This window comes from Solea solea, chromosome 21, assembly GCF_958295425.1.
Source record: "Solea solea chromosome 21, fSolSol10.1, whole genome shotgun sequence".
Classification (NCBI taxonomy): Eukaryota; Metazoa; Chordata; class Actinopteri; order Pleuronectiformes; family Soleidae; genus Solea; species Solea solea.
This window is the reverse complement of record NC_081154.1, coordinates 17,558,383-17,572,097: the sequence shown is the minus strand read 5'-3', so window position 1 is coordinate 17,572,097 and position 13,715 is coordinate 17,558,383. Positions and strand designations below refer to the sequence as shown.

Here is a 13,715-nt window from a genome sequence, read left to right as displayed (position 1 = left end):
AAGAAGAGAAACCTGGTCACACGGTGGAGCATGTGGGTAGCACTGTTGCCTCACAGCAAGGTTTGGTCCTGTTATTACTCGATTTGTGCAGCTTGTTCTGCGTTCTGTGTGAAAGTGTGAGGACTTCCTCTCAAAGCTGAAGTATTCCAACAGTTGTGGAATGACACACAAACTACCACTACTACCTTATTTTATAGAATGAAATAATACAATGAAAACGTGCATTATATTTTATAAGAATAACGACTGTTCCTGGAATGATTACTAAAACTAAAAAAAAATGACATTAAAACGTGTATTTTATTTTACTAGATACCGATTGTAAGGTATTTTTTAGTGTTACGTGTTATGGTAAAGGTTTTATGAATGTATGAAGAAAGTAAAATCCAGCAAGGATCCTCCTTGTCGCTTTGTTTTTAGCTGCCCAGCACAGGTGAACATCACCGCTCGGTCACACTTAGAACCAAACACAACACAAATTAGTACGAAAACAAAGATATTTTTGAAAGATATCTATTTTGTTTTTGTATTTTGATAAATACAAACGTGTATTTTATTTTATTATTTCACTTGGAAAACAAAATGTAAAATCAACATATGTATTTATTTATGTATAAAAAAAGATTACTAAGAACATATATTTTATTTCAAATCCGTGAACCAAAATTGTTTGACAGGAAGTCGTCAGACTTTGGGATTTGGGTACAAATCAAATAGTATGGAGTTTGCCTGTTGTCCCTGTGTGTTTCTCCGGGTTCTCTGGTTTCCTCCCACAGTCCAGAAAATGCAGAGGTTACAGGTGTGAATGTGAGGGTGAATGGCTTTTTGTCTCTGTGTTCACCCTGTGATAGACTGGTAACCACGCTATGTCAGCTGGGATTGGCTTAAAGAATCGAATTGAAGTACAGAGCGTCTCCACTGGTGAAGAGCAGCTTCCTCTTGCACACTGGTGTGAGTGAGGACTGATTATTGTTTACAGTTTAATCGAATACACTTCACAGTGTTGATGATGTGAACGGCTGAGTACATCTGCCTGCTGGAGACGCTAAAACCTCTATAGGCGTTTTAATGGTCAGAAATGAAAGGTGGGGGTAACTATATTGGTAGAATAAGAAACTTAATTCTTACGAGGAAACTATCTCATATTAATGAGAAACACTTCCATAAAATGTAAGTAAATCTACAATTGAAATCTGCGATACCTCAACTTATGCTGCCGTTGGTCTACTTCTCCAATAAGAAACTGAAGTGTGTGTCAGAATTTTCACATATATGTACTTTACGTCGTTATTTATATTTCTGACAACTTTTACTATTACAATTCCGAAATAAATAAACATATTTAGGAATCAATGTGTACTTTTACTCCGAAACATTTCCCTTAACCACCTTCGCTACTCGTTACTACAAAATAAAAGTTGAGTTGGTGAGGTAATGCCTGTTTGTTGTCGCTAGTTGTTTTTAGCGGCACTAGCTGTTAGCCGCTCAGCTGTTAGCCACAGATTTCAGACTCCAAAAGTTTCAAAAATACAAGCAGACACAGGAAAGTTGAGAGTGTTTGTCACCATTCATGACAGAAGGTTCATTTAAATGTTGTTTGAAGTTGTTCGCCTGTACATATTATGATGCTTTTATTATTAAGAAGCCACAATAAATGTCATATTCAAAATTGTAATTGCTCACTTTAAATACTTTTACCTTTACTTCTAATACTTAAGTACATTTTATGTCAGAAAATTACTTTTGATACTTAAGTACAGTAAATGTCAGCTACTTTAAGACTTTTACTCAAGTAATATTCTAAAAGGTGACTTTAACTTCTACCAAAGTCATTTTCTGCGAAGATACTTGTACTTTTACTCAAGTATCGCTTTCAAGTACTTTATACAAGACTGCCGACGGGGGTCAACGGTGGGCGTCGGCACACCTTGATGTTTGGTGAGGACCTTGGCCCCAAGCAGAGGCGTCTGCTTGGCAGATCTGTCCTGGACCGGCTCGGGGGTCTGCCCGTCTTCCATCTCTGGGGGCCCCCCTGGCTTGGGTCCCTCCACCTGTCCCTCCTTGGGATGGAGGTCTCTGGTGGGCGGTGAGGGTGGCTGTGGCGGGTTCTGGCCTGCCTCCTCAGTGGGCAGTCTGGGGGTGGACTGGCCCCGCCCTGGGGTGCTAGCGGGCTCTGGGTGTGGGGGACCTGGGCCTATGCGATCTGCCTTCTACCTCACACTCTTCCGACTGGTCTCCTGCGGGGTGCGTGTGTAGCTATCCCGGGGGGTGGTGGCTGCGGGTCTCTCCTGCCCTGTGCGGCTGCTGGGTGCCCTAGTCCCCTGGATTCTTATCAGCCCGCTGCTGGGGGTTGGCCGGGCATTGGCTGTCACTCATTGTCTACCACTTTATCCTCCACATGCCAATCTCAGCTGACATTGGGTAAAAGGTCAGGGACGCCCTGGACAGGTCGTCAGTCCGTCACAGTTCTAACGTATAGAGACAAGCAGCCATTCACTAGTCTCTCCCACTGACACCTACGGTTAATTTACGGTGTTAATTTGTGTATCTTAAGGAAACCCACAAACACATGAGGAAAACGTGTAGAAAAGCCCTTGTTTCAACCAGGTTGTAACCTGGGTCTTTTCACCGCAAGGCAGCAGTGCTAGCCACTACTCCGCCATGTGGTGCCATGCAATATTCTATTGAATGAAAATAGTCAGACCTGCAGGGTGAAAATCATGACCTTGAACATGGACACTAACATCTCTTGGCTGTCAACAGTCTGGCATCTCTGGTGTGTGACACCCCATGAGATGGGAACTCACTCAGTTATGTGTGCAAATCTGTTATCCACACTCCCCTCTAAAGAATATAAATCCCATTGGGCCGACCTGGGACACTTCCATTGCTATGGCTGCTGGTATGTTACCATTTAGTGTGTCAGCTGCGCTGCCATCAGAGCCCCGGTCACTCATCTGCTCGGGCAGGCAGGAACACAAGAAGGACAAGATAGCCTTGACTTGAGGTTTGGCCGGAGTCTGAAAACACCTCAGACACGCTGAGCTGGTGGACACTGAATCACAAGGATGTGTTTATGACCAGCAACATGCTTTTTCCTTTTAACATATGTATCAAGGCATTTGTGATGACACAGTTCAAGAGCTTAGCAGAGCCTGGTATGATGACTCCACTCAAGTAAAAACAAGACACCCAGCCTGCATATCCATGTGGGCCCCATAGGGGTTATATTCAGGCTGACAATAAAGTGTGTTTGTCCATGGTTTCCATGGTGGCCCCACCAGTGTTTGCCCACTTCAAGCCCATGCCCATTTAGTGCCCTTTCTAGGCTACCTGGGTATTAGGTGGACACGGGCTTGAAAAGGGCAAATTATGCAGGTCCCACAGGTAAAGTAAAAAGGTTGAAAGAAATCAAATCAGAATTGATATGTTTTAAGTGATACATCTAAGAAGACACTGACACTGGTTATAAATGTGGTTTAAAGTAGGTTTACACACAGAAACTAAAGTGTGGTTAGATTCACGTATGGGCAAAGATGACTGTGTTTTCTTTCCTCTTCATACGCACCATGAACATGACCATAAACACACCCTGTATCAACATAAAAACACACTAAAAACACTAATCTCCTCCCCTGGACAGGCCACACCCAGCACATCCTGTCTATTAGTCCAAAACATCCCTGCAAATCAATATTTCAAAATACAAGGAATTTTGGTTTTGTAGTTGGTGGGAAAAAAAAAAAAAAAAATATTAAAGTACTCATTGTTACTATTACACAGCAAAAGTTCAGTGACATTTTTACGACTTTTTTTTAATAAATTGAACTGCATGGTTGCATAACAGTTGGTTGGTTGTCACCGGGATGCAGAGCGAGAGTTCAGTAAGGTGACAGCTGCAGGAAAGAAGCTTCCTCTGAACGTGCTGGTTCGGGTGCAGGAGAGACCTGTAACTCCTCCCGCAGCGGAGGGGGGGGGGGGAACAGTCTGTGGTTGGGGGCACTGTGTTCGTCGTCTGCCTCAGCTTCACGGCGCCTTGTCTCACTCACAGTGCTGTGTGAGTGAGAGGGGGAGTGGCTACAGTAGAGCGGGCGAAAAGCCAATGTGTGCTTCTTTTAGCGATTTATTTAACGATATCTTTTGCATGACTTATCCAAACAACGTTTCGACCATCGGTTCGAAAGATATGCAAATAACACACAGACACACACACACACACACAGACGGACACACACACACAGACAGACACACACGACAGACGTAAAATAGTTATAGTTTTTCTTTCTGGGAGGCTGCACACCACATTTTCCCCTTAACAATTATTTGATTTAATATTGTTTCCTTAAAAGTGTAATAACTGACCTACCAACAGTGTTGTAACGTAACAAAGTACAAATATTTTCAGTACAAAATTCACATATTTTTACTTTGTTATTTATATTTACTTTTAATCCACTACATTTCCTCTAACTATCTTTGTTACTTGTTTTGGCATTATGGTCTGTATTTATATAGAGCTTTTCTAGTCTTGATGAGACGCTTTACGTGACAGTTTTTCCATTCACCCATTCATTCACACGTCTTTCATACCCATTCACACACTGCAACATGGGGTTAAGTTCCTTGCCAGGAATTGAACCCACAGCCTTCCAGTTGAAAGACAACTCGCCCTACCACCGAGCCACCATGGCTCAACCCTAACTCCTCACTTTTTTAATAATTTTACTTCTAAAATTTAAGTACATTTTGTATCAGAAAATGACTTTTAATGTCATATACTTTAAGACTTTTACTTAAGTAATACATACTTGTACTTTTACTCAAGTATCTCTTTGAAGTACTTCCTACAAGACTGCCTACCAATGTAAACGCGATCAAGAAATCAAGATATCAGTGTTTTTTCATCACTTTTGCAATGTTTTAATGTAAGAGCAGGAGAATGAGATCATAATGGTGAATACATCATTACATAGTGATGACCGTGTCAGTGACATAAAGCCTATACACTTGTTACACTTTCACACTATTAATAACTTGATTATGGTTGTTGATGCACTTGCACCTGTTTGATGTCCAACATCAGGATTTGTCACGTGCATGTTTTTTATCGTACATGTGCGTGTATGTCTTCATAACCCGTCCGACAGACCACGCTTTAGTGCCATAACTAAGCAATGTGTGGAGATCAAAGGTGCCGGTGAGTGAGAGGGCGGGGTTTACTTTATAACCGGGGTAAGCTAAGGACACGTCCAACCTTTTTATGGGAAAAACAAACTCACAGCTCCCGTTACACGAGCCGTGTCTCCTCCCTTTCCTCCTGGCAGCACTTATGTCCACGCCACCAGCTGTAATTCCTTTGCCTCTGTGCTGCATTAAAGGTATATAAGCACGGCATTAAGCTGTCATGCACTGGACCCTAACAGAGACTCATCACACTCTGTGACATCACTCCGAGGCCTTTCACTTGAGTCCAACCTCCAGCTGGAATCAAGATGCCGACGACAACGAGGCTGATTTCTGATACCAAGTCAGATAAAGGTGAACTTACATTTTCTGGATCTCATGCAGTTTCACCACTTATCCTATTTAAAACTTAAAAAAAGTGATTTAGATGTGCTGATTTAAAAGAGAGCATTTTTCTTTCCTGATTTGAAGATTTAAAATGCTGCATGTACAGTGCTAGTGTTGAAAATGGAATAATGGTTCTGATGTACAGATTTGATTATGACAAAAGTAAAAAGGATACATGGAACAGGGCAAGATGGAGGCAAATGATTCACTGCAGTGACCTCTGAAAGGGAATATGAAAAAGCTTAAATGTAGACTGTGTTGGAGTCGTACCACAAGCTTGCATTTGCTGTTACTTTCCTGCATTGTGTTTATTGTAGTGTAACGTTAAATGAAATGTTAAAGCAAATCAGTCAAAAACTTGGATTCGACAAACCACAGTGGGTCAGCTTCAGCTGTAATGAGGCCGGTCGTAGCAGTTGTTTTTCATCGGCTGCTTCTATATCCAGACGTGTGGCGTAACGTTCTCGCTTGGTCTCTCTGGACCAACAGTCCTCAGAGATAAATGCCAGCTCATTTGGACATGACAAACATTCTCCAGGGCGTAAAAATAACTGTTAAGTTTGAAACATGTCGATAATGATGACAGGTAGATTTAAAAGCTTTGGGAGTGTTGATATAAACGCAACACATTATTTATGTTTGTTGGTTTTATCTTAAATCTGCAAGGATTAAATGACTCTTGAGAGAAGTAGTTATGAAACAGTTGTATTACACCAAAGCCTGTTATGCAACAATGATTGGTTACTTTGAGTGAGCGAGTCAGTCAAGTTTATTTGTGTGGCAACTTTCACAACTCTAAAATCACATGAATCAGGGCCGTAAACCAGATATTCAGAAAGGTTAACACAAGGAATAAAAACCTTTAATGCTTGCGCATGAAAAGTATGTCAGGAATCAAGGGATTGCAAATGTAACAGGAGAGCATTTCCTAAATTGCGTCACCTCTGGTCCTGTAAAGGATCCTGCTGGAGACAGCAAGCAAGTTTTCATCACTTTAAAACATTTCCAGGTTTTTTACAAGTTGCAAATGTAAATTTCCCCCAATAAATGATGTCATTATCATTTCACAGGCTTTAACTGCCGTCACTCTCAGTATGATACTGTATTTTTATATTTTCTCTGCCAAATTAAATCAAAAGTAGGTCATCGCCTAGAGAGGAAGAAGCTGTGAGAAAATAAAAGTACCATAGGTGTATTTATTAATTATTAGTTATACTGGAAATTGTATGACGTTCTTATACAAGTAGCATAGCTATGAACTGTTGCAACAGTGACACGAAACTGCTGCTTGTAATTCAAATGTTTGCCATTTCCTTTCAGACAAAATAGATTTCAGAGCCATTTTGTCCGTTTTTTTTTAAGACATTTATTCTCTTATAAACAAGGAACAAATGTTGATCAAGTGATTTCTGGCAGCAGATCAACAAGTGTCGCGCTGAGCTGGATTCTGACCGAAGCATGTTTTGTGAGGTGTCTCATGATATGTGAGGTGATATGATGATCTGACTGAGGCAGATAGTTTTCTAAGTATACACATTTTACAGCGGCTCATGGCCTGTTGAGACACCTGGTGTATACTGTAACCTGCAGCATTTATGTCACAGCCGACTATTTCCATCTCAGTTGCTCTGTTGAAAAAACAACACAGTTTTGGTATTTGTTTGTTTTTTTTCGCAGCAAAAAAGGTCAAAGCAGGAAACTCCCCCTTGGGTATGACAGCGATCTGAACACACTGTTTTGCTTTTTGAATACAGTTTGTCGTCGTGACTTAAACACTGACCTGTCGTCCTGTCACTCGCTCCACAGAGAGGACTCCGGCGTACGAGCCAAACATCCCTGAACCCAAATGCAGAGCTGATCTAATCAAACGTAAGATTTGTGTTATTCCTCCCAGCCAGCGTGTCCATGTGGGCCTCAGAAGTGTTTTACTCGGCCTGACAATATGAGTCCTACTTAGTGCCCTTTCCAGGCTACCTGGCTACACAGTGGGTATCAGGTGGGCATGTGGGTAAATTATGCAGGTGCCATATGGTTGTAAGTAACATCGGCTCTGTCCATGTCCAGGTGGAGCCACCATGTAACCCACAGACAAACCCATTTCGTCGGATGTACAACCCAAAATAGACCCTTATACTTCAATTTTGACCTTAATTGAAACATTTAGTTGTTACATTAAGCTTTTAATTATGCTTTAATCAATTCCTTCAACAATTCAATAGCAATAAAAACAATCTATTTTTTGGCTGATCTCTTTCTTTGAAAATCGTGCATGGTCTAACCTTTATATGTATATATATATGTAAGTCCATGCGCCTAATCCTTCTCCAAGAATATCTCTGTCACTCAGTCGCTGTGTACCGTACCGTGAACCATAGGTATGTTGAAATCAGACAGAAAACTCATTTATAGAACAGTCAAGTGGACAAATGGATTTTCTTTTATCATTGTTAGTATTTGACTTGTCAGGCACTGCCTCCCACTGACTGCACGTCACTGACTTTCACCAGTTTTCACAATTTGGTCCAAATCTGACTCTTAACTCCACCCCCAGACTGGATCAACCTTTCCCTGGACGACAGGACGGCCAACAGGACACTGTGGGTCTCAGAGAGAGGGACTAAAGTGGTTCGTATGAGTGATGATCTCAATTGTCCCGTATTGGACAGACCAGAGAGATATGAGTACTCTCCTCAGGTATGCTAAATAATGGATAGTTACATTTATTTGCTTTGAAATAAAGTATTTCATTTGATTTATTTAATCAGAAATAAAACTAATTGAGATCCTGGCCAAGACAGCATACTCAATTCTTGGGGAATTCTTTTTGACTCTGAAGATCATCCCTTAATTGTGCTCTTTTTCTCATAAATGCCCCACAAGGTCCTTTGTAAGGAAGGCATCAAGGGCTTCCGAGGCTACTGGGAGGTGGAGTTTGTAGGGTGGGTCGTAGCTGGTGTTGCGTACGAAAAAGCAGGAAGGAGGAACAGCCATGGATCCTGTGGTCTGGGGGAGAACGAGGAGTCCTGGGGCCTTGGCTGGTGTGGCACCAGTTATCACGCCTGGCACAACGGCTCCAACGAAGAGATCAAGGACATTCCCAAGTGTTCTATCATGGGCATATACCTCGACCAGCCTGCTGGTGTCCTCAATTTCTATGCTGTGGAAGAGGTGGAGGAGGGTGAGGAGGCTGCAGGAGGAAAGGAGGTTAGAATTTTGCACCAAGTGAGGAGCTCCTTTACGGAGAGGATGATACCAGGTTTCTGGATGTCGACTCACTCTGAGTGTTCCATCGTACAGAAGCAGGATACTGGAAAAACATCAGAAGCGTGTGAAAGTCAGAGCTCATGAGATGAAGACCATGAATTCAATTCAGTTCAATTCAATTTAACTAAATTTGGTTCCGTCATTAGTTTTCTACCACTTTCATGGGCGGTGGGGGTTTACAGGGGGCTGAAGCCAATCCCAGCGGACATAGTGTGACAGGCAGGGAAGGACAGGTCAATAATCCATCAGTCAAACAACTATTCACTCTCACATTTTACCTAAGGGCAATTTAGAGAGCGTCACAGAGTCGCCTCACAGATGTACTTCTGCATCTGTAACATTTAGACACTCAGAGCATCTGCCCTGAGTGTCCATCCAGTGTGAGCCAACAGAGAATATCCACTAAGCCTAACTGGGCTATTTATCCTAAACCTAACCTGAGTCCTTTTCTTGGCCCTAACCTTAACCTCTAAGATCTAAATGTGCCGCCAGTGGGTTTACATTGTCTCTTTCATTTGTGGAAGTAATCCGCACAAGGGAAAAATTCAACAAACCTTTTTGGTGACCCAAAAAAAACCTCCTGTGACCCATCTGTGGTTCCCAAACCAGACTTTGGGAACCACTGATTTAGAGATTAACCCTCGTGTTCTGTGGTCTGTGGGATGAAGCTAGCGAGCGCAGAGAGGACACACAAACACAAACACAGGAGAACATGCAGACTTCCACACAGAAAGGCCCCTGCTCGAACCAGGAGCCGAACCGAGAGCGGAGCCGGTGACCTTGTCGCTGTGAGGCGACATCACAAATAAACCAGCACAGATGAGCTACCTTCTCATTCTCATTCTGTGCCAGAGTTACAGTAAAACGTTCAGTATCGCGTTCAGTAAATTACAGATGAACCTTTAACCTCCCTCTCTACAGAACAAGGTTTATATTAGAATATATTATATTTTTCTATCACTTTATGGTTGTTGTTGTTTGCTAATTATATGGAGTGTCGTCTAGTTGAGTGATAAAATGTGTATGTAAAAATGTCAAATGTGCAATAGTTTGAATAAATACATAAACGCATACCTGATGTTGTGTTTGTTTGTTAATACAATTTACAATGAATTAATCTCCTCCATCAATGGAGGTTGTTGTACATAATCTGGACCACAAATACACTAAACCTCAATATTGTGCGCTCACAGTTCTCATGTGACCCAATGTGGTAAAAATAACTTCTTGTCATTGAAATATCATTTAGCGGCCCTTAATGCAAGATTATTGTGTTATACTTAATTGCACCCGTACAGGGTAACAGTGCTACATGAACAAAATAAATACCCATATTGAATCAAAACAAGAAAACTGACAACATGACCACTAGCTATTCCTTCATACCCAACCAGGATGTTCACATCAGCCCCATAAGGGTTACACTCAGGCTGGGTCCCAAGTGGGTTTCCATGGTGGCCTCACCTGTGGTTGCCCACATGGGAAGCCCATGCCCACTTAGTACCCAGCCCGACTGGGGAGGGTTCTAAGCTGGCTTGAAGTGGGCAAACAAGGATGGGGCCACCATGAAAACCACAAACAATCCCCCACTTATTGTCAGCCCGAATATAACCATTATGGGGCCGGCATGCTGGCAGCGGTATATCTTCAACTGTCTCCAGTCACTGGTTTCTTTGATGCACTTGGTATGTGAGCCACCCACACTCACGCGTCCTGCACTTACATGTCTCCTTTGAGTTTGACTTCACTGTCTGTTCCGTGAATTCTGCGCTTGTGCTGACAAAAGTGACACGGCCACTTTCTCACTTACACTGGTGTCATGTGTCTCTTTTAGGCCAACTCCTTCAGGGTTAGGGGCCCGGCCTGATCGTCTCTCAGGGTCAGAGGCCCCCGCCTCATCTTCTCACAGGGTATAAAAGTCAAGTGAAAGACCAGGACTTTGCTCTTTTACATTATCGAAGAATTCCAAAGCACCTGGACAGGGATTACAGGCTCACAACGTCAAGATGCCATCCAGATCTAATTCTGCACTTATCCTCTCTGAGACAAGCAAAAAAGGTACAGCCATTGATGAATAATGGAAAGGAAAATCAATATATTCATCATCAAAATTGATACATTTGCCTTTGCAAGGAAAATAAAATGTATGTTACTGTTCCAAAGATTCTGCCCTTGAACTCTAACTTTACGTTTGCTTGAATCTTTGCTAGATCAGTGTTAACTTCACTCTCATAGTATGTGTGTACATAGCAGTATGTGTATATTAACGCCAATTTAAACTCTAAAAAACTCTTTTAAACTCTAAACTCAGCTTTGAAAATATGCCATAAAAAATATTTTTTACCAGCAGATGTGTTATTGCCATGATATCCCTTGATATTATCTTCTATTCTATTATGACTAAAGTTAAAAACTTTGAATTCATAAGATACTTTCCAAATGTTTGTTGTCCGAGTGTGAAATAACATTTAACTGTTGCTCTTCACATTTAGATAAAGATAAAGTGAAATCCCACAAAAAGGAGAAGCCAAATGCAGGTAATGTATATCATAAATGTCGTTTAATATACAAGCATCGTTTGTTTGTTTTTCTCTGGGTTCACTCTTTTGATCATTTTTGCAGAAAATGCTTCTGTTTATGTGCTCGGTATCCCAGAGCCAACAAGAAGAGCCGAGCTTATGAAGCGTATGAGCAGATTTGATTATTTCTTTCTTTTTTAATCTTGAATATACAGTATACTGTATGTATATTTGAGGGTTAACTGATATTATTGCTTAATTCTCTCCCATAGACTGGATGAATTTGTCGTTGGATGATAAAACTGCCAACAAGATGTTGTGGGTTTCTGACAATGGGTCTAAAGTTTCTCGCAGAACTGAGGAGGTCTGTCCTGTTCTGGATCGACCAGAGCGATACGAGTACTCTCCACAGGTCAGTCAGGAAATGATGCAGGTGCAGCTAAAACCTGGTGAAAACAGTTCCCATTTTTAAATCTTTCTTCTTCTTCTTTCCTCCCCCCAAAGGTTGTGTGCAAAGAGGGCCTGTGGAACATGAGGGCATATTGGGAGGTAGAATACTCAGGCTGGGTGGTAATTGGAGCCACCTATGAAGGAGCAGGAAGGAGGGCACATTCTGGACCAAGTGGCCTTGGAGAAAATGAGGAGTCTTGGGGAATGTGCTGGTCAGGGTCCTGTTACCAGATCTGGTTCAATGGTGTAAACAAAGACATAGACAATGTCCCATATTGCACCACTATTGGAGTTTACATTGACCAGCCGGCAGGGATTATAAATTTCTATACTGTAACTGGTGAGGGATCAGAGAGGGAGGTCAGGCTGTTGCATAACATTAAGGCCACCATCGAAAAGAAAGTTCTTCCAGGTTTTTGGGTGGGAATTCAGTCGTCCTGCACATTACTGCGGAAAACAGAGTGAACTGCTACACAATTATTTAATACCGGAAATAAGCTGATTATCAAATTTCCAATGTCATGATTTTATTTTGAGAGCTGTTGAAAGAAAACCATTTATTGCACTTGTACTCGTTCTATTTTCCTTGACTTTGTACACTATTTCTGAACTGTAATGTCATTTGTGAAATTTGAATAGGATTTAAGTAAGATTTAAGGATTTAAGAAGCTTTAGTTTTTATTTGAAATTTACAAGGCATAAAAAAAAACTGAGTTATACCCAGACATCAGAAAGTATGACAAAGAACAGGCCTGATATTCATAGTAGTTCGTAGAGCCAAGACATAGAGAACATGCATGCGATGCATGAGAATATCCAACATAGGCTTTTGTAAGAATATTTTAAAAAAAAAAAATTTTTCAGGGATTTTACATCCATTTAAAGTGTTTTCATTTGCTCAATAAAGTTGGACTGTTGACATATCCATATATAACTATGTACATATACTAATATACTGGGCTGTAGTATGTATCCAACACCCAAAATGAACTGTTAAGAGAATGTGGTGGCTTCCAGTGAGTTGCATTAATTTTTTTGCCACTGATTGTTAGTGGGCAAGGATGGTTCAGTGGAATAGTTAGTCGCCTTTCAAATGAAAGTTTGTGGGTTCAATCCCTGGCTCCGTTAGTCCATGTGTCCTTGAGCAAGACACATGACTGGCCAAAACTGTGGTGTAAAACAGCTGTGAGTGGTCATCGAACTTGAAAAGAGACATATAAATAAAAACCATTTAGTTAATGTACAAAACAAGCTCTGTGTCAACTCAATTCCAAAAAACAGGAAGATTGTTACTTGCCTCCGTTTGTCTTGATATAAAAGAGATCTAAAGGCTATACTGAGAAACATGGACAAGCATCTGTCAGTTAGGAATGCAACTAACGATTAGGTTCATAATTGATTATGAACCTAATGGAAAAAAAATTGATTAATCAATGTACTTTTTTTTGTCCACAAACCAAAATTAATTTCTTTTAATGATTTCTTTGTTCTATGGAGCAAAGAAGCCAGTTAATGTAAAAAGAAATCACATAATTTAAATTTTTAGTTGGTACATTCACAAAACATCAGATGCACATAAATCAGTTATTGGTCAGACATGCAATTTCTACATCACCATTGGCAGGATTTTCCCACCGCTTTGATGATGAGCAATACCCTGAAAGCAGTCAGGTGACTGATGCATGGGTGCAGTGGACCGGGTTAGCAAAGGTGCTAACATCATCACTGCAAAGCCACTCACTCACCTCCCAGATGTAGGGAGGGAACAAAGGAATGTACACAGCCTTAAAGGTGACATAAAATGCTTGTATCGCATATGTTAGTTCTGGAGGTCTACTTACATATATGAACTTGTTTTCATTGTTAAAAACCTCCTAATCGCTGCAAACGAGCCGATGAAAATATCTCCTC

General features: G+C 41.2%; 2 protein-coding genes across 3 annotated transcripts; both read left to right on the top strand.

The window, feature by feature from the left end:
- The first annotated feature begins 5,353 nt into the window (after positions 1 to 5,353).
- On the top strand, positions 5,354 to 9,908 carry LOC131449081 (stonustoxin subunit beta-like). Of its 2 annotated transcripts, XM_058622048.1 has the most exons (5): positions 5,355 to 5,538; positions 7,249 to 7,281; positions 7,378 to 7,440; positions 8,123 to 8,265; positions 8,452 to 9,908. In XM_058622048.1, the coding sequence occupies exons 1-5, from the start codon at positions 5,493 to 5,495 to the stop codon at positions 8,917 to 8,919; spliced, it is 753 nt and encodes a 250-aa protein (XP_058478031.1). In that variant the 5' UTR covers positions 5,355 to 5,492; the 3' UTR covers positions 8,920 to 9,908. The 2 variants fall into 2 exon arrangements, with proteins under 2 accessions (XP_058478032.1, XP_058478031.1); XM_058622049.1 differs by lacking the exon at positions 7,249 to 7,281 and having other exon boundaries at positions 5,354 to 5,538.
- Positions 9,909 to 10,740: 832 nt separating this feature from the next.
- LOC131449083 (stonustoxin subunit beta-like) lies at positions 10,741 to 12,818 on the top strand. The gene is made up of 5 exons (XM_058622051.1): positions 10,741 to 10,893; positions 11,328 to 11,372; positions 11,458 to 11,520; positions 11,627 to 11,766; positions 11,859 to 12,818. The coding sequence occupies exons 1-5, from the start codon at positions 10,842 to 10,844 to the stop codon at positions 12,267 to 12,269; spliced, it is 711 nt and encodes a 236-aa protein (XP_058478034.1). The 5' UTR covers positions 10,741 to 10,841; the 3' UTR covers positions 12,270 to 12,818.
- The last annotated feature ends 897 nt before the right edge of the window (positions 12,819 to 13,715 follow it).

Excerpts from the sequence above, each read along its gene's own strand:
- LOC131449081 (XM_058622048.1), top strand. The coding sequence starts at position 5,493 with ATGCCGACGACAACGAGGCTGATTTCTGATACCAAGTCAGATAAAG. Across the intron at positions 7,282-7,377 it reads AGCAGGAAACTCCCCCTTGG|AGAGGACTCCGGCGTACGAG; the intron begins GTATGACAGCGA and ends CTCGCTCCACAG. Across the intron at positions 7,441-8,122 it reads CAGAGCTGATCTAATCAAAC|ACTGGATCAACCTTTCCCTG; the intron begins GTAAGATTTGTG and ends CTCCACCCCCAG.
- LOC131449083 (XM_058622051.1), top strand. The coding sequence starts at position 10,842 with ATGCCATCCAGATCTAATTCTGCACTTATCCTCTCTGAGACAAGCAAA. Across the intron at positions 11,373-11,457 it reads AAAGGAGAAGCCAAATGCAG|AAAATGCTTCTGTTTATGTG; the intron begins GTAATGTATATC and ends TCATTTTTGCAG. Across the intron at positions 11,767-11,858 it reads GATACGAGTACTCTCCACAG|GTTGTGTGCAAAGAGGGCCT; the intron begins GTCAGTCAGGAA and ends CTCCCCCCAAAG.